The sequence below is a fragment of the Sus scrofa genome, chromosome 12, assembly GCF_000003025.6.
Source record: "Sus scrofa isolate TJ Tabasco breed Duroc chromosome 12, Sscrofa11.1, whole genome shotgun sequence".
Classification (NCBI taxonomy): Eukaryota; Metazoa; Chordata; class Mammalia; order Artiodactyla; family Suidae; genus Sus; species Sus scrofa.
The window spans coordinates 32,136,103-32,156,847 of NC_010454.4; the positions used below are offsets into that span (position 1 = coordinate 32,136,103).

General features: G+C 42.8%; 1 protein-coding gene across 1 annotated transcript in view; it reads left to right on the forward strand.

Annotated features, from left to right (window-relative positions):
• The window catches only part of LOC100621260 (phosphatidylcholine transfer protein), a 34,679-nt gene extending 14,760 nt beyond the window's left edge, over positions 1–19,919 (forward strand). The window contains exons 2-6 of the mRNA XM_005668954.3: positions 2,493–2,610; positions 13,902–13,981; positions 16,857–17,028; positions 18,148–18,215; positions 19,329–19,919. Of these exons, the coding sequence (XP_005669011.2) occupies positions 2,493–2,610; positions 13,902–13,981; positions 16,857–17,028; positions 18,148–18,215; positions 19,329–19,394 (504 nt within the window). The 3' untranslated portion in view covers positions 19,395–19,919. The remainder of the gene's footprint in view (positions 1–2,492; positions 2,611–13,901; positions 13,982–16,856; positions 17,029–18,147; positions 18,216–19,328) is intronic.

The following is a 20,745-nucleotide window of genomic DNA, read 5'->3' on the forward strand; positions in this document are numbered from 1 at the left end:
TATAAGGTCCATGAGTGTCTCAGGAGTGAGGCAGGAAAGTCTTTGTTTTAGAGAGAGGAGTCAGCAAGGCCACAAGCCATGTGCAGGGAAGGAAGAGGAAATGCGCCCTGAGTGGAGAACAGAGCAGAGAATATTTTACCCCGAGACCAGGCTATCCTCAGGAGGGGCTGCATGCTGGCTCAGGCTGAGGCTGGGCCAAAGTTTCCAGACCTGGAGGAAGGAGAGACTTTTAACTAGTTTGGTTACCAAGTTATCTTGTTCCTACTGATCAATGGAATAAGCAGGATAGCTGATCATTTATGAGGCAATGAAAGGGAATTTAGAGGCACTATATCTGGCCTTGTGATAAACAAGGGTGTCTAAGTCATAGCAGGGAAGGTGGTTCTTTTGTGCTAAAGCTGCTTTCTGCGATACAAAGGGTGGGGGAATTTCTTAACCTCCACTGTTTTCCAGGATCACAGGACTCTAGAAAAATTAATTATCAGTAAGAACCACTTTTAGTAATTAAGGTTACTTTTAGCTGCAAGTAACAGAAAACTGGATTACTAATGACTTAACAAAGAGGGGTTTATTTTTCTCACATAAGGAATAGTTCAGATGCAGGCAGTGGCTGGCATGGTGTAGCTGATCAACCATTCCAGTAAAACTCTAAGTCTCTTCACTCTGCTTTCTCATCCTTGTTGTCTCTTAGTTACAAAATAACGCCGGCAGCTCCAAGTATCATGTCCATATTCAAAACAGGAAGGAGGTGGCATATAGGCACTTCTACATTCATAAGAGACCAGGAAAGAAATTAGCTGTGCTTATAGGGGTTCTCTTAGCAGGAAAGAAAAGGAGTATATGTTATAACAAATGTATGTCTTCTGGGAATTGCATTCTACACATAATAGTGATTGATGCTCCACCACTGAATAAAGCTTTTACTATCTGAAATGTAGAAAATTAACTATCCTAAAAATGAAGAATTAGAAAGCATGCAGTGTGTTTTAATTTATATGGAGAAATTGAATCATTCTTAGAAATGGTTTTCTGGAGGAGCTTCAGGAAAAAACAAGAACCTCTTGAGTCAAATTGTTTGGAGCTGTTTATTGAAATGTTAGTGAGCTTGGACACACATCTTCAACAAATGTTGCAAAGGGATTATAGCTCCAATTTCAAACAGACGTACACATCAATAATAAAAACATTGCCCCCAAAGACAAAGATTTATGTGTTTTCCTATTAAATTGTTTGTACAAACAATGGTGCCCAGTCTTAGTGAGATGGTCCTTTGCCACTAGTGGGAATATAAATTGGTAAAAACTTTCTTAAAGTTGTATAGAAAGTATAAAGGGCCTAAAATGTTAATGTCCTTTTCCCTAAAATATACCTCTAATATAGTTTTCTGCTGTCCTAATGAAAAAAATTATAATTATGGACCAAGTTGTCCATATGGAATAATTGTTCCAGCAATGCTTATAATTGTAAAAATATACAGAAACAGAAATAAATTATAAGAATAAATTACCTGGGTATGATCTCTCCATAGTTTCAAAATAATCTTTTTGGAAATAAGAACACAAGCTGTGTTTATACTAAATTACTTGCATTTTGTAACATGTAAAAATATTTACTTAAGAGAAATATATCAAATGTTACTAATATGTCAAATGTGGATTATGGGGTTACATGCAATTTTATGGAAGTTCCATAGTTTCTGTGGTGGCTCAGTGGGTTAAGAACCTGATATAGTGTCCCTGAAGATCCTGGTTTGATCCCTAGCCTCGCTCAGTGGGTTAAGGATATGGCATTGCCCCAAGCTACAGCATAGGTCACAGATGTGCTTGGATCCCATGTTGCCATGTAACTGTGATATAGGCCTTGGCTGTAGCTCGGATCCTGCGTTGCTGTGGCTCTAGTGTAAGCTGGCGGCTACATCTCTGACTGGACCACTAGCCTGGGAACCTCCACATGTTGCAGGTGCAGCCCTAAAAAAAAAAAAAATCTCCTCTATTTGAAGTCTTTTTTCTCTGAACTCTGGTTTACAAAGCTCCAGGGATCATTCTCCCCCATCATGGTTCTCTGGACCAGCCTATTCATCACCCAAAAGCCCTCTCCCCAGCAGGAATGACTTTCCTCATCTTCCCATGGAAAGGTCTTTCTAATATTTAGAACAAACTGTTCTGATAAATATTATCCTTCTTAGAGGCCTTTCCTGACCACTTGATAATATTGAATCCCTTGCCTTCCAAATCCAGGCATCATTTATCACATAGCCCCTCTTTTATCCTACATTAATTACCTGGATAGCACATAGTTCTCACCAGCATTGATGCCTCAGGTCATCTAAAACCCATGAGAGCAGGATCCTCATCTGCTTTTTCACCACTGCGTCACCAAGACCACAGAGGAGGTGCTCAACAGCAACAGTTGCATGAACCGCTGTTTTTCACATGCTGTGTGATCTCAACTTGGGAATCAACAGGTTGTTTCTGTCTCTTGTGTTTTTATAGTCAACTGGACATTATGAATATAAGGTCTTTGGCGTTCTGGAGACTTGCTCACCGGATATAGTTATAAATGTCTATTTGGACCTCAACTATAGAAAAAACTGGGATGAATTTGTTAAAGGTAAGTGAAATCTATAATTTAAAAAAATCAGTTAGAAGTGGCATCTATTATATATTCTAGCCATTAGAAAGCAAGAAGTGTAATATCTACTATTTTTCATTTTAAATTTTGGCATAAGCCTTTAAAGCACAAGGCTAAAATGTGACTTTGCTCTTCTTAGACCTGCTCCTTGCATCCTATTAGATTCACTCTCCAGTTTGCTCTGAGGGCTAACTTACTCCCTGCTATGAGTTCATTGTCATCCCGTGTACCTAGGTGGCCACGGAAGGCTTCTTGGAGGAGGTGGTACCTAAGCTTTGTTTTAGAAGTTGAATCGAGGCTTTAGAGACGGCAAGAACACACGTATGTGAGGACCTGAGAGGTGAGGGTGTGAGTGGTTTAAGTGCATTTGAAGCACAGGAAACAGCATGAGTAAAGTAAGGAAGGCATGAAACAACATGAAATGTTAAAAACACTGTGAGCAATTAGGTTCCTTTCAATTATTGGGGTGAGAGAATCTGGAACTAGAGTGGGAAGATGGTTCAGCTGTTTAAGCGCCTAGGCTGGCCACCAGGTACAGTTCTTAGATTTTCCCTCTAGGTGATGGGGAGTTGTAAGCAGCATTAGCTAGGGAATCCTCCTGCCACGTAGAGCCACAGAGAGCAGAAACTGGCCTCTTCCATGCCAGTCACAGTGGACTAGATCTGCAGCTAGCCCAGGGGCACAAAGACTCTGACAGACCCTCGCTGTGGTCAGGACACTTGGCTGCAAGTAACCAAAAGCTAACAACAAGAAAGAAACCAGCCTTTACTGGCATTGAAAAGGACATGAAGGTCTGGCTTCCAGGATGGTTGGATTCAATACTTCATTTCTCCATCTTGACTCTGATTTCTTCTGTGTTGACTTACTTCTCAGGCAGATTCTTGTGTCACAGCAGAGATGGCCACCAGAGATGCAGGCATACATTCTGACCATGTATGTAACCTAGAGGAATAAGAACTTTCCTACTGATGCCCCCAAGGTCCCAGGATTGACACTCATCACCTCACCTCAGCGTGGACCATGTGTTTACTTCCTGGGCACGTATGTCATAGTTTTGGGTCCCTTACTGTTGTCAAATACCCTTCCTATCTTGGGCGAGCTGTGATGCTACCTATTCAAGGGAGAAGGTAGATGTTCTCTGTCCACCTCCCAGGTAGCTGTGGTTCAGGCGAGTGCTATAGATATTGGCAGAACCTCTGATGTGTGGGACTTGGCATCAGTAGTTCATGCCATGGAGTAGAGTCCAGTGGCAGCAGCAGTTTGGCTTCTCTGGAACAATCTTGATGTTTTAAACTTAACTCTAATCCTCCTTGATCTCCTACGTGCTACTTGAGAGCCTTCACGAAACCACTTTTTGAGCTAAATTTGCTAGCATGGCAAGCCAAGAATCTGGCCAGATGTGCCAGCCCTGACCTAATCACCACAGCCATGTCTGGCCCAATTTTCCATCCTGATATTTAGGCCACATCAGTCCAGCTTAAACTGCACAGTGAAGGAGGGGAAATATAACACCCTGAAGGACAATGGGATACTGGTCCAACAAGTGGAAAGACAAAGCTAAGCAGGCAAAAGCAACAGATGTCCAGTCCTCCCCTTCCTTTCAAAGGCATTTTTTTTTTTATTTGGTCTCTTTTGCCATTTCTTGGGCTGCTTCCCACTGCATATGGAGGTTCCCAGGCTAGGGGTCCAATCGGAGCTGTAGCCTCTGGTCTACGCCAGAGCCACAGCAACGCAGGATCTGAGCCGCTTCTGTGACCCAGATCCTCAACCCCCTGAGCAAGGCCAGGGATTGAACCCTCAACCCCACGGTTCCTAGTCGGATTCGTTAACCACTAAGCCATGATGGGAACTCCTCAAAGGCATCTTAAACCTCTTGTACAAATGGGCTGGCAAACTTTACTCCAGGGTCTATTATACTAGAATTTCCTTTCTCAAAAGCTAAATTAATAAATTCCACCCTCAGTATCTCCTCAAGGGACTCTGTTCCCTCAGCAGCCTTGGTGTAGCTCCTTCTCAAAATGGTTAGATAGAAGCTTCCTGCAGAGTTTGAGGGCAGAGGCTGTGCCTGTCAGGAACGATGCTTTTTGCATGCAGTAGTGTGATGGATATTAAGCAGATTTGGTCCCTGTAGCTGTGATATAAAGCAACATGGAAAGAGGCAAGAAAATTAGAGAGACACGGTCAAGCCATTTTTTAGCTGTTAGGAAGGACACTGCCCGCTCTTGAACCTTTATTTCCTGGCTGAATACACCAGACTGGGTGACTCACTCCCAGACTACCTGTAATAGAGCAGGAAGTCTAAAAGGGGTTGAGGGGCGGTGGCTAAAGGCACAACAGCAAAACTATTGGTGTTCTAGTGACATCTAGTGGTTACTCTGGTATTTAAACTTGAAAATTAATTTCATTTCACTGCATTCTGAGAATGTTGATTGTGGTATACAAGGAATGAGTTTTGTTGGGTTCTTTTACTTTTACTGTTTATTTATTCATTTATTTAATTATTTTAGTATGCAATGTCTATGAACTATTTATTTATTTATTTGTCTTTTTGCCATTTCTTGGGCTGCTCCCGCTGCATATGGAGGTTCCCAGGCTAGGGGTCCAATCGAAGCTGTAGCCACCGGCCTACACCAGAGCCACAGCCACTCGGGATCTGAGCCTTGTCTGTGACCCACACCACAGCTCACGGCAACGCTGGATCCCTAACCCACTGAGCAAGGCCAGGGATTGAACCCGCAACTTCATGGTTCCTAGTCGGATTCGTTAACCACTGAGCCACGACGGGAACTCAAAACTATTTATTTTTAAAAATATCTTCCATTCAAACAAGAAAAAGTCATAACTTTGGGGGTTTTTAGTTAATATTTTTTTCTTTTCCATTATAGCTGGTTTACAGTGTTCTGTCAGTTTTCTACTGCACAACAAGGTGACCCAGTTACACATAAATGTATGCATTCTTTTTTTTCACCTGATCATGCTCCATCACAAGTGACCAGACATAGTCCCTAGTGCTATACAGCAGGATCCCATTTCTTATCCTTTCCAAAGGCAATAGTATGCATCTATTAACCCCCAATTCCCAGTCCTTCCCACTCCCTCCTCCTTCCCATTGGCAAGCACCAGTCTGTTCTCCATGTCCATGATTTTCTTTTCTGTAGAAATGTTCATTTGTGCCATATATTAGATTCCAGTTATAAGTGATATCATGTGGTATTTTCTTTCTCTTTCTGACTTATTTCACTTAGTATGAGAGTCTCTAGTTCCATCCATGTTGCTGCATGGATTATTTTGTTCTTTTTTATGGCTGAGTAGTATTCCATTGTGTATATAAACCACAGCTTCTTAATACAATCATATGTTGATAGGCATTTGGGTTGTTTCCATGTCTTTGTTATTGCGAATAGTGCTGCAATGAACGTAGGGGTGCATGTATCTTTTTCAGGAAAGTTTTGTCTGGATATATGCCCAAGAGTAGGATTGCTGAGTCATATGGTAGCACTATGTATAGTTTTCTAGGGTATCTCCATGGTGTTTTCCATAGTGGTTGTACCAGCTTACATTCCCACCAACAGTGGAGAAGGGTTCCCTTTTCTCCACACCCTCTCCAGCATTTATTATTTGTGGCTCATTAATGATGGACATTCTGATGGGCGTGAGGTGGTACCTCATAGTAGTTTCGATTTGCATTTCTCTAATAATCAGGGATGTTGAGCATTTTTTCATGTGCTTGTTGGCCATTTGTATATCTTCTTTGGAGAAATGTGTATTCAGGTCTTTTGCCCATTTTTCCATTGGGTTGTTGGCTTTTTTGCTGTTGAGTTGTACAAGTTGTATATTTTAGAGATGAAGCCCTTGTCAGTTGCATCATTTGAAACTATTTTCTCCCATTCTCTAAGTTGTCTTTTTGTATTTTTTTTTATGATTTCCTTTGCTATGCAAAAACTTCTCAGTTTGATTAGGTCCATTGGTTTATTTTTGCTCTTATTTCTGTTGCTTTGGGAGACTGACTAGAGAAAACATTTGTAAGGTTGATATCAGAGAATGTTTTGCCTATGTTTTCTTCTAGGAGTTTGATGGTGTCTTGTCTTACATTAAAGTCTTTAAGCATTTTGAGTTTATTTTTGTGCATGGTGTGAGAGTGTGTTACAGTTTCCTTGACCTACAAGTAGCTGTCCAGTTTTCCCAGCACCACTTGCTGAAAATACTTTTTCCCATTTTATATTCTTACCTCCTATGTTGAAGATAAATTGACTGTAGGTGTCTGGATTTATTTCTGGGTTCTATATTCTGTTCCATTGGTCCATATGTCTGTTTTGGTACCAGTACCACACTGCCTTGATTACTGTAGCTTTGTAATATTATCTGAAATCTGGGAGAGTTATGCCACCTGCCTGGTTTTTGTTCCTCAGGATTGCATTGGCAATTATGGGTCTTTGGTTCCACGTAACTTTATGGATTGTTTATTCTAGATCTGTGAAAAATGTCATGGGTAATTTGATAGGGATTGCATTGAATCTGTAGATTGCTTTGGGTAGTATGGCCATTTTTATAATATTAGTTTTTCCAGCTCAGAAGCATGGAATATCTTTCCATTTCTTTGAATCCTCTTTAATTTTCTTGATTAATGTTTTATAATTTTTAGCATATAAATTTTTCACCTCCTTGGTCAGGTTAATTCCAAGGTATTTGATTTTTTGGGGGTGTGGTTTTAAAAGGTATTGTATTTTTATATTCCTTTTCCAATATTATATTGTTAGTATAGAGAAATGTGACTGATTTCCAAATTTAATCTTATATCCTGCTACTTTGCTGAATTTGTTGATCAGTTCAAGTAGTTGTAGGGTTGAGTCCTTAGGGTTTTCTATATATAGTATCATGTAATCTGCATACAGTGACAGTTTTACCTCTTCTCTTCCTATTTGGATGCCATTTATTTCTTTTGTTTGTCTGTTTGCTGTGGCTAGGAATTCCAATACTAAGTTGAATAACAGTGGTGAGAGTGGGCATCCTTGTCTTGTTCCAGATTTTAGTGGGAAGGCTTTCAGCTTTTCTCCATTGAGTATTGTATTGGCTATGGGTTTGTCATAAGTGGCTTTTCTTATGTTAAGGTATGTTCCCTCTATACCCACTTTTGTAAGTGTTTTGATCATGAATGGATGTTGGACTTTGTCAAATGCTTTTTCTGCATCTATTGAGATGACCATGCGGTTTTTGACTTTTCTTTTGTTAATGTGGTGTATGACATTGATTTATTTGCATATGTTGAACCATCCCTGTGAAACTGGGATGAATCCCACTTGGTCATGGTATATGATCTTTTTGATATGTTGTTGGATTCAGTTGGCTAATATTTTCTTGAGAATTTTTGTGTCTATATTCATTAAAGATATTGGCCCATAATTTTCTTTTTTGGCGGTGTCTTTGTCTGGTTTTGATATTAGGGTGATGGTGGCATCATAGAATGTCTTTGGGAGTTTTCCTTCTTCTTCAACCTTTTGAAAAAGTTTAAGGAGGATGGGTATAAATTCTTCTTTGTGTTTATGGCAGAATTCACCCATGAAACCATTTGGTCCTGGACTTTTATTTATAGGGAGTGGTTTTCACTACATGGTCAATTTCATTTCTAGTGATCAGTCTATTCAGTTGATCTATTTCTTCTTGATCCAGTTTTGGCAGGCTGTAAGTTGTCCATTTCTTCTTGGTTGTAAAATATCTTGGCATACAATTGTTCATGGTATTCTCTTAACAGTTTTTTGTATTTCTGAAGTATCTGTTGTGTTTTCTGCTTTTCATTTCTTATTTTGTTTATTTGGGTTTTTTCTCTTTTCTTCTCGGTGAGTCTGGCCAGAGGTTTGTCAATTTTGTTTACCTTTTCAAAGAACCAGCTCTTGGTTTTATTAATTTTTTTCTATTGTTTTTTGATTCTCTATTTCATTTATTTCCTCTCTGATCTTTATGATTTCCTTCCTTCTGCTGACTTTAGGATTTGTTTGTTCTTCCTTTTGTAATTCATTTAGGTGGTGGTTTAAGTTGTCAATTTGAGATTTTTCTTCTTTTTTGAGGAAGGCCTGTATCACTATGAATTTCTCTCTGAGCACTGCTTTTGTGGCATCCCATAGATTTGGGAAGACACAACCACTTGTGTCTTCATTATCATTCATGTCGAGGTATTTTTTAATTTCCTTCTTGATTTCCTCATTGACCCATTGGTTTTTTAGTAGCATGTTGTTTAGTCTCCATGCAGTTAGTTTTTTCTCATTTCTTTTCCTGTGGTTAATTTTGAGGTTCATGCCATTGTGGTCAGAGAAGATACTTGAAACAATTTCTATACTCTTAATTTGTTGAGGTTAGCTTTGTGCCCCAGTATGTGATCGATCCTTGAGAATGTTCCATGTGCACTTGAGAAGAATATATATTCTGATATTTTTGGATGTAATACCCTGAAAATGTCAATGAAGTCTAACTTTTATATTGTGTCCTTTAGGATCTCTGTTGCTTTATTGATTTTCTGTCTAGAAGATCTGTCCATTGATGTGAGTGGGGTGTTAAAGTGTCCTACTATGATTGTCTTCCCATCAATTTCTTCTTTTATGTCTGTTTGTTTTTTTTGTAGGATCTAGGTGTTCTTATATTAGGGACATATACATTGACAAGTGTAATATCCTTTTCTTGAATGGATCCTTTAACCATTAAATAGTGTCCTTCTTTGTCTTTCTTTATGGCCTTCATTTTAAAGTCTATTTTGTCTGATGAGTATTGCAACTCCTGCTTTCCTGTCTTGTCAATTGGCATGAAATATCTTTTCCCATCACCTCACTTTCAATCTATATGTGTCCTTTGCCTTATAGTGAGTCTCTTGTAGACAGCAGATTGTAGGTTTTTGCTTTTTTATCTATCTGCCTCTCTGTGTCTTTGGATTGGAGCATTCAGTCCATTGACATTTAAGGTGATTGTTGATAGATATGTATTTATTGCCATTTTAAATCTTGTTTTCCAGTTGATTCTAGGTTTCTCCTTTCTTTTTTGGTTGGATGATTTCCATTTATTTTATGCTTGAGTACTATTCTTTTTAGTTTTTGTGAATGTAATGTTTGGTTTTGATTTGTGGCTGCCCTGTTTTTTAAGTATGTTAACCTCTTCCTGTATCTGCTTGCTTTAGCCTGATAGTCATATAGGCTCAAACACATTATTAAAAAAAGAAGAGTCTAGATTTTCTTATTCTCCTTTCCCACATTTTATGATTTTGAAGTCCTTTTTTAACATCTTCATGTTTGTCCTTTTGCTGTTCCTTGTGTTGATCATTGCTTTTACAGTAGTTTTTTTTTTTCTTCCTCTTTTAGATCTGTATGCTGGTTTATTTAAGTGATAAAATAAGTGATTTAAAGTAAATTGCTTTCCAGTCATGGTTTCCTCCATCCTATTTCTTCTTACTTCTTTTTTTATTTGGAGAAGCCCTTTCAATATTTCTTTTATTTTGTAATTTTTTTTTATTTTTGTCTTTTTTCCTTTTTTTCTAGGGCCACTTCCTGTGGCATATGGAGGTTCCCAGGCTAGGGGTTGAATTGGAGCTGTAGCCACTGGCCTACACCAGAGCCATAGCAACACGGGATCTGAGCCATGTCTGTGACCTACACCACAGCTCATGCCAAGGCCAGATCCTTAACCCACTGAGCAAGGCCAGGGATCAAACTTGCAACCTCATGGTCCTAGTCGGATTCATTAACCACTGCACCATGACGGGAACTCCTCAATATTTCTTTTAGAATGGATTTACTATTGCTGTACTCTTTTAGCTTTTGTTTTTTGGAGAAATTATTTATTTCCTCTTCTATTTTAAATGATATCCTTGCTGGATAGAGTATCCTAAGTTGCAATTTTTTTTCCTTTCAGCATTTCAATTATATCTTGCCACTCCCTTCTGGCTTGTAGTGTTACTGTAGAGAAATCAGCTGATAGCCTTATGGGGGTTCCCTTGTAATTAATGCTTTGTTTTTCTCTTGCTGCCTTTAGAATCCTTTTTATCTTTAACTAACTTTTGCCATTGTCATTATAATATGTCTTGTTGCGGGCCTGTTTGGGTTCAACTTGTTTGGGGCTCTCTGTGCTTCCTGTATCGTGATATCAGTTTCCTTTAGGTTTGGGAATTATTCAGCCATAATTTCTTCAATCCCCTTTTCTTTTTCTTCTCTTATGGAATTCTTACTATGCATAGATTGGCCCACTTTGTGCTATCTCATAGATCTCTTACATTGCTTTCATGTTTTTTCATTTGGTCTTCTGTCTGCTGTCCTGATAGGGTAATTTCCATTATTCTATCTTCCAAGTCACTAATTCGTTCCTCCACATTATCCATTTTGCTCTTTAGTGGCTGTAGCTCAGTTTGTGTCTCTGCAAACTAATTTTCTAATTTTTCTATGTTCCTTCTTATATTTTCTAGTTCCTTTCTAAAGGAATCTGCATTACTGTTTGTATCTTCTCTTAATTCCTTGATATTCAGCCTTAATTCCTTCAGTATTTTCACTATTTCCCTTTTGAACTCAATGTCTGTCAGACTGCAGAGGTCTTTTCCTTGTTTTCTGCTTCATATGGATTCTGTTCCTTTAACTGGGAATGGTTTCTGAGTTTCTTCATCTTGCTTATGTTTTTCTATGAGTTCAGGGAAGCCAAACTGTAGTCTTGGAGGGCTACTTCTATGAAATAGAAACCCTTTGTATTTTGTGGGTGATTTCTATTTATTTCCAGCATGGGAGTTTGAATATTTTCTGTCTCTTTCTTCAGTGTGAGCAGGTTGTTATCCCCAGGGTGCTGAGTGTGTTTCCAGGGAGAAGAGGTAATGAGTAGGGCTAGTAGTCAGTGCCTGGTTGCTGGGCTTTCAACAGCGTCAAGGACCTGCAAGAAGCTGGCACAGGCTACTCCTAGTTGCATGGCCCTGGGAAGTGGTAATTAGCCTTAGGCAGATTTACAAGGAGCCCAGAGCATTAGACAGTGGCAGCAGCATGGTGTGTGTGTGTGTGTGTGTGTGTGTGTGTGTGTGTGTGTGTGTTCCCATGGGACTGAGAGCAAAGATACGTAGTGTTTGATTGCAATGCCCTCCTCTGAGGTGATTGGAGCTGCAGGTGGTGCCTGTTCAGGGACCCCTAGTGGTAGCAGGCCACACCCACCTCTGGAGTCAGTGATAACTGTAATGGTTTGCACTGTCACCTGCAGACCATGCAAGAAGCACCCCATCTCAGCCCACAGAGGAGATGCTGCACAGGCTGCTTCTAGTTTCAGAATCCTGGGAAGTGACAGAGATTAAGCGTGTGGGCACTCCTCAGAGCATTCAGCAGTGGCAGTCCAGGGCCAGTGCACTCTCAGGCATGCAAAAGCAACAACAGATGGTGCCTGGTCACAATGCCCTCCTCTGTGGTGCCCTTGAAGTGATTGGGGCTGCAAGTGGTGCTTGTTCATGGACCCCTAGTGGTAGTGGGTCATGCCCACCTCTGGAAACAAAGATAACTGTGGTGGTTTGCCTCAGCCACGTGCAGACCATACAAGCAGCACCTCATCCTGCTTAGCCCCCACAGGAGGTGCTGCATCAGCTGCTCCTGGTTGTAGGTCCCTGGGAAGGGACAATGATCCAGCATCTGGGTGCTGCCTAGAGCATTTGGCAGTGGTAGCAGAAGGGCAGGTGTGCTCCCAGGGAGTGAGAGCAAAAACAGGTGGTATTCTGTCACATTGTCCTCTGTGGTGCCCTCTGAGGTGGTTTGGGCTGCAAGTGGTTCTTGTTCAGGGATCCCCAGTGGCAGTGGGCCTCACCCACAACTTGAGTCAGATAACTACAGTGGTTTGCCCCTGCCACCTTCAGACAATGCAAGGAGCAGCCTGTTCCTCTTAGCCCACACAGGAGGTGCTAACCAGCTCCTCCTAGTTGTAGGGTCTTGGGAAGGGAAAGTGATGGAGAGTCTGGGCCTTGCCCAGAGCATTTGGCAGTGACAGCTGCAGGGAAAGTGTGTTCCCAGGGGAGTGAGAGCAACAAGGTGTGGTGCTTGGTTGCTGTACCTACTATTTTTTTTTTTTTTTTTTTGCCAGCCCCTGAGATGATTGGGGCCTCAGGTGGAGCCCACTCACAGGCCCCCAGTGATGGCAGGTCACGCCTCCCTCTGACCTCTGAGATGACTGCTGCAGTCCATCCCTGCTGCCTGTAGATCATGCAAGAGGCACCACATTGCACTGATGCCCCTGCTGCCCTTAGCCTACATAAGAGGTGCCCAGCCACCAGTAGCTTGCACAAGAAGCGCCCAGTGTCTCGTAGCCCAAGCAAGTGGCTTCTCACCACTGGTAGCCTGCACCAGAGGTGCCCTGCCCTCTGAGAGCCCGTGTGTGGACAGGAAGATTCCTATGGCTGTCCACCCCTCCTCCTTCTCTGACACTCACCAGCAATGTGCCTTGCTTTTCCTGTGGGCCCAGACCTTCTCCCGGTTTCCTCTTCTGTGGCATTCCACTCCTCAGCCCATAGCCCCCCACTCCCACGTCCATGGCACACCACTCTCTTAGCCTCTCAGGCTGTCACCAAACAGCCAACCCTAGTCCTCTCCCCAGAACTGACCTCTGGAACATAAGTCTCAGTGCCCAGCCCCTGCCTGAGCATCTCAGGCTGTGGTGTCTGGGGCAGTAGTGCAGATGATCTGAGTGGTTCTCACTCTACTTTGCCCTCTTCAGTCCAGCTGCTGTGCTTTTCTTGGTGACTTTGTGGTCCCTCTGTCTCAGCTGATCTCCCCGTTGGTTAGGTGGCTTCCCTGGATGTGGGTTCCTTTTCTCTTTCACAGTTTCCTCTCAGGAATGCTAGTCCTGTCCTGATTTTTTTTCTCTCTCTCTCTTTTTCTTTTGTTCTACCCAGTTATGTCAAGAGTTTCTTGCCCTTTTTGGAGGTTTAAGTTCCTCTGCCAGCATTCAGTTCATGTTCTGTGTGAGTCATTTTACATATAGACGTTTTTTTTTTGTTGTTGTTGTTGTTGGTTTTTTTTGGATGTGTTTGTGTGAGGGAGTGAGTGTGACGTCTTACTCCTCCACCGTCTTAAAAAAATCTACTTTTACTGTGTTTTTATATCTACTAGACACTGTCCCTGGGCAGTAAGCTTTCGGGGTAATGAATCTGTCATTTTCTAGAATTCTGTGCCTTATATGTTAGTGATTCATCATTCCTTAAAAGGCCATCATGCAAAAGCTTCTTATTAATTAAAGCCAAAGAGGCTTCCAGATGCATTCACTTCTTTTTAAATCCTCTTTAGAACTGTATGCAAGAGATTGCAATGGAGAGACCGTGATCTACTGGGAAGTACAGTGCCCTTCTCCCAGGTTCAACAGAGATGTATCCTTTCCAAAGGGGCACCATCACTCACCTTTCTACGTGTTTCTCTGCCCCATGGTCATCACGCGATGGTGGTACGGCCATCAGGGGTGGATAACTTTGCTGTTGATGATTGCAGAGGCATCTGCTAAAGCTGTTGCTTCTTGTGTGGTGTTCTGAGACCTCAAAGGGTGCTTTCTGGGCCTGACTGTGTGCAGACTTTGCAGCTCTTGGTCACAGGAGGGCACTTTATACTTTCCTGAGAAGTTTTATACAGTTTGACATTGCTGGGCCACAGATGTGGCGACCTGAAAAAATAAATTTTTGTAAAGCGTGTACAATACACTCTCTCAATCTGTAGAGGAAGAAGTGAGGACCCAGAGAGGTAAAGTGACTGACAGAGCCACAGGGACAGGTGGCTCATGGCGGAGTGTGGGTTGGAACTTGGGTCTCATGTTTACCGCTTTCTCCATCACCCCTTCCTTTTGGATGACCCCTCGGAGATTCTCCCTTGATTACTGAATGTGAACACTATGCTTCCTCCTCTCAGTTTCCTCGTTTATGAGATGAAGCAGTTGAATGGGATGTGGGGAGTTTCAGGTGACAATCCTAGGTCCTATGAAGCCCTCTTAGGACCAGTCTGGGAGGGTTTGATAGACATTTGCTGGGCGTGGTTGAGAGGTGAGACTTTGATTCTACTGTCCTCTTCAATTATAGCAGCTAAGTATTTTAAATTTCCATAAGGGATCTGTTCAGCAAAGGATTTTTTTTTTTTTGAAGTTGGGAAACCACTGAAGTGGATGATTGCTGGGATCTTGTCTAGCTCTAACATTCTGTAAGTCTGTATATTCCAAATAACTGCTCTCTAGAAAGAGAGGGAGTTTGGGGTGTGTTTGTGGGTATTGTTTGTGTATATGTGTTCACCCTGGCCCCAGCTAGAGTATAAACTCCATAAGGATTTACTTCTGGTCACAATTCCCACAGACTGCTGTATAGTTTGTATACAGTTAGATTGTATTTCAGCAAATCATGGTTACTTAACCCCTTAGATTTTGTGTGGTTTCCTCTCATCCTGGCAACAACTCTGCCGGGCAGGTGCCAGGATCCCCATCAGATGTGAAGAAACCTGAGGCAAAGGAAGTGGAGTGCTTTGCTCAGGTTCTCCTCAGGTTCACACCACTAGTGGGTGGCAGAGGCAGGCATGGGCCCAGGTCCAGCTGTGTCTGTAGAAGGTGACCTGGACCAGGGCAACCCCACCTCTGACCTCACAGGGACACTGTAGGGCTGTGTTCTCAGGAGTGGACCCTTGGGGTTCCCTGAAGTTTGGTTTCATTAGCTTTCCACTGCCACACAATCCCATAAAGACCTCTTAGTCATATGTACTCATATGTCTCTCCAATAAAGGCTGTTCAGTTTTTGAAAACAAAGAACAGTGTAGTAGAAAAGAGCATTAGTTTTGGAGGGAATACTTGGTTGGGTGTGGGCTAGTTTCCTGGTTTGCTTTGTGACCTTGGAAAAGGCCCTTCACTTCTCTGGGCCTCAGTGAACTGTTGATTCTCCACACACAAACTGTGTGGCATGCTGGACCTTCCACCTCTTCAAAGACCTCTGCCAAATGGTACCCAACACATGAAGTGAATTTTTCCTCAGTGGAGTTTCAGGTGATGTCTACCGCTTGAGCTGAGCAAGTTGTGGGATGACATTTTCTGTGAGGAAAAAATAAAATAAAAGGCTTGTGAGAGAGGACATCCAGAGCTCAAGCAACATCATTTCTTCCCTGAATCTTTTAAGAATTTTACTCGCCAGTATATAGAGAGTGGAGTTGATAGGCCATCCTGCAGAGTGCCTGGGGGAAGGACAGCACTACGGGTGTCATAAAGACTTTGAAGTGGCCTGGGACTGTGGCTGTGGATGGTGTGGGAAGTGTAATTGTGTTACAGTAATTTTTTGGGACTGTTTTAGGCTTTTAATTCCTTCTAGTGAGAATACTAAAATTCAGACATTGGAAAGTCTAATGAACACATTAAATAGTTGATTCTGTGCAGCTATGACAGCCTTACCAGGTTTTAGGGCAAGATCTGGGTTCAAACTCGGGTTCCTTCCCTTCAGGTGGGCTATGGGATCTTTGGCAAATTTCTTTACTTCTCTGAGCCTCAGTTTTGCCATCTACAAGATGAAGATACTTATGTGAAACTCACGGGGGCTTGCTCAGAATCAGTACTGATGCTGAATGTAAAGCACATGATGTTTGCACATGGTCAGGTCTCAGTAAATGGTGATTCCTTTTGTTTCTTGGGTCAAATTATTTCCCTGTACTAGCACCATAGACATAGTGGTTGTTCTGAGAGTGTTTACTGAGATGAAACGGCTTTGTTATTCTTGGTGAACCAGAACTAGGGAGGACATCTGCCTACAGATTATCCCAGGATTTATATGTCTTCCTCTGATCACCAGCCAGGTATAAGTAACCTTGCCTGATCATCCTTTGTGCAGAGAAGTTGGTGCCCCCACCAAACCTACCTGCCAGGCAGTGTGACTCCTTTTCCTGCATAGGGCAACTGAGTCTCAGAAAAGCTGAATAACCAACCTGGGATCACACAGCTGATAAATGACCAGTCCTCTGGGATGTCATTGCTTTCTTGGAGAAAGGAGGAATGGGTTCCCCACATAATGAAAAGCAGCAAGGAAACATTCCCTGGTGGGGAGTAATGCATATTCTCAAATGAGATACTCAGGTGAGAGGACCATGGTTTGGCAGGGCAGGTAGGCAGACAGGGCAGGAGGTGAAGCAACAGTGCAAGGGAGCAAAATCACCTCCCTGTGTTTCTGGCTTGTGGGCTCTCCTTCTGCCCATCTGAGATACTGGTCTGATGTTGTGCCTTGACTGGGGTTGTAGTACGTCTTTGTTCAGCAGCACCGAGAGCTGGAGTTTAAAGGGCAGAAGGTCCATGTGATACTGGCAGAGAGTACCTCCGCGCCACAGTTTCCTGAGAAGTCGAGCGCCATCCGCGTGAAGAAATTCACACAGAAGCTGGCTGTGCAGAGCGATGGTGGCCGTGGGAGCAAAGGTAAAATCAGGGTACCTCATACTGGTGCATCAGCCAGGGCCACCTGATTGCAAGGCAAGTAGAATGCAGGATGCTTATTCCCTGAGGTCAGAGACTGGACTTGCTGCCATAAAAAAATGACTCCATTCACCCTCAGAGACTAGGTAGAGTGCAAGGTGGATGTTATATTTGACTCAGTCCATTCCTTACTGATTCTTGCATTGTCCCGATGAATTAGGACAGCTCAGTGAACCAGAAGGTATAGGAACTCATTTCAGGCTGGTCCTGAACATGCTGGGCTGAGGGTGGGCAGGAAGGCTGTCAGGACTGTCTCTGAGAATGCAGCTTCTGTTCAGCAAAAGCCCAGGGACTCAGGACCTGCCTGCCTTGAGTTTCAGCCACAGGACAGAAGCTTGGAGTGGCCGTGCAGCCCCCTGCTGTCCTCTAGGAAGGTGGACAAAATCTGATCTTAGTTCTGCTGTGTGTTAGATCTGCCACCTTGGATGAGTCGTCCCACATTTCTGAGTCTCCATTTTATCATTTACAAACTGAGGTTTATTTCATCAACTCCTTAGGATTAAGACAAATAATGAGAGAAGTAATTAAATGAGAGACTATATCCAAATGTCTAGCCCTTGCCAGGTGTTTAAGAAATAGCAGCAGGAGTTCCCATCGTGGCGCAGTGGTTAACGAATCCGACTAGGAACCATGAGGTTGCGGGTTCGGTCCCTGCCCTTGCTCAGTGGGTTAACGATCCGGCGTTGCCGTGAGCTGTAGTGTAGGTTGCAGACGCGGCTCGGATCCTGCGTTGCTGTGGCTCTGGTGTAGGCCGGCGGCTACAGCTCCGATTCGACCCCTAGCCTGGGAACCTCCATATGCCGCGGAAGCGGTCCAAGAAATGGCAAAAAAAAAAAAAAAAAAAAAAAAAAAAGAAATAGCAGCAGAATGTGCCTTGGCTGTTTTCCAGAATATTTGTATATGTCTCCCATAAGGCAAGGCCGAGGGGGGCGTCCGCTTGAATTCCATTTTACCTCTCTCTTTACTACCTGGGCCTGAATATAAAGGTGGAAGTTTTGCTGGGTTTGTTGCTGTATCTTTCTAACATTTCTTCCCTGAATTGTCTTTTTGTTCCCTCTCTAGTTTTCATGTATTACTCAGATAATCTGGATTGCCCAGTTCCTGACTGGATCTGTAAATGGGCTGCCAAGGTGAGCTCTCAAGGGGCAGGAGGGTGTTAGACAAATGTTGACTTAGCCCAGGGGGCTGTGAGGCTGAAGACAGGTGCTGTCTCAGGCCTAATGAGGCCGTTTTATGAAGCAGCTTGTTTGAGTGACTATGGTTAGGACTGGGGTTGCCAAAACCCAGGATGAAGGCTGGGACCAAAAACAAAGAAGTTTTAGCTGGAATTCCAGCCCCTCCCTGCTTTTCCCAGAGACACCCCCCCCACCCCCGTCTCCTCTGAGGATTACTCTCTGGAACCTTGGGGCAATAGTCTTCTCCTTGTCCAAACGGTGTTGTCTGTCGACCCTGTATCTGCTTACAGAAGAGTCAGGCTGACCTCTCAGAAGACAACCAAGACTGGGGAAGCCTCTGATTTTATCTTTGTTTTTATTTTTCTGAACAACGAGGAATGGCAGTAGTGGCCCAGATCACTAGAGACTTCCTAGGAGCCTGGAATCACGGTGACCTTCAGCCTGCTTTGTTTGATCCTACTTGCTGACTGGATGGTTCACCAGGTTCCCTGGGAGCGTGAAAAAACACATAGGCTTCGTGTCAAACACATGGTATTTTGAATCCTGGTCCTGCTTCTGATTGTAATCTAGGGAAGCCATTAATTTCTTCCCTTTTAAAATTGGAGATGGGTATTCCCACCCTGCCGAGAAGGGAAAAGTCTTGGGCAACGCTCAGTGCCAACTAAAGGATGACATACATGCCTCTAGCCCTGATCCTTACCATTTCCTAATTCTGTACAAATTCTGTATAGCAAGTCCTTTCATTTATTTGCAAGAATCTCACAGCCTAGCCCAATATCATTTCCTGGTTTTTTTTTTTATTTTCAAAAATGGTGTCTCAGTAATATCTTAATTTTTATTAGGAAAAGCCAAAATATACAACAATATTTTATAACAGTGTCCCCCCGCCCCCAGTCTAATCTTACTTGTGCCCCGTGTCTTACCTTTCGTCATTACCTGTGGCGATGTTCTGGATCCTATTGCCGTATTTCTTATTCCCAAAGCCACCTCCCTTTGCCTTCGCCACATTGCGAAGAATCAGAAGTGATCACTGAGGACATAGAAGTGATAGTCTTCTTGCCTTTGCAGAGTGGATTTCCTACCTACTTGAAAAACATGGTGAATGCCTGCCATAACTATCCCAGAAGATCCTAGTGGAGGGAACTGGGAGCCATGTGTCCATGGAATGATGTCTCCAGAAGTGCCACGACCACCAAAACTCAGCCTGCCTATTGCTTTCCCATCCTCAGAGACTAGTACATTGTCCCCGAGTGTGTTTGCCTGATGCCTGGCTTCTTCTCCCACTCTCCCCACACTGGGACCAGCTGTTGAACATAGGTCAGATTAGAGGAACACTTGCTTGTTTGTTTTTAAGAAGCGAGGTCCTCCATAGGGTGCATGCTCATTCCTTCTGCCATTCTGGGGAGGGGAGAGGGTGGAGGCTGGATGACTGACCACATCCCCTGGAAGTGACTGATCCCTGCAAGCTGGCTCCCTCCCACATGTGATTTCTTGCAACCCAGGAGGGTGATTTCCTGCTGAAGTTGCATTTACTTCAGTGCTGACTCTCAGTGCACTTAGACTAGGAGACACATACTGATGTTCAATTGCTTTCTGCTTTGCTGACTTTATTTGGCTGGAATTTGAAATAATAAATCTATCCCCATTCTTGCTCTGGAGGATCATGAGCTGTTTTGATTTCAAACCATTTTGAAAAATACTGTTGGCCTCATTAAGCACATAGTGTGATAACAGTATTTCTCATCATATATGTCTCAGTTTTTCTCTTTTCCATATGTCACTGAGGAAGACTTTCGGTTACTCACTAGCTCTGCATTTTACTGAACTCTAGAGCATCAGGATATCTCTGGCAGTTAGCAGACGCCAACTTGCTTTGCACATACCATTGAGATAAAGATTATTTATATGCAATAAATGATTTTCTCTTCTAGAATGTTTGGGGATGTTGAAGGGATAATCGTTCACAACCTAGGATATACTAATTAGAGGGGTGACTGACTCTACACTTTTACTCAGGAACCCTACCTAAGTTACCTGCCTCTTTCATCACCAAAAGACTTCTTATTTCCTACTTTGCTCCTGAGTTTTGGAGGGAAAGAGGTTCTACGGCCAAAGGCACAGCCTTATAATCTCAGGGAAAAATATTAATCACTGCATATGATGGTATGGAACTTGACTAATAGGCATAGAAATTCAGGATGTAAAGCCAGCAGCAGGGAATTTATTCTAATGGGATACCTCAAACTGTGCGTTTTCTCTCTGGAAAGGAAAGTGTATTGAAAACCAAATAAGGAGTTCCCTTTGTGACTCAGTGGTTAATGAACCTGACTGACACTCATGAAGACTCAGGTTTGATCCCTGGCCTCACTCAGTGGGTTAAGGATCCCATGTTACCATGAGCTGTGGTGTAGGTTGTAGATGTGGCTCAGATCCCACATTGCCGTGGCCTGCGGCTACAGCTCCCATTGGATCCCTGGCTTGGGAA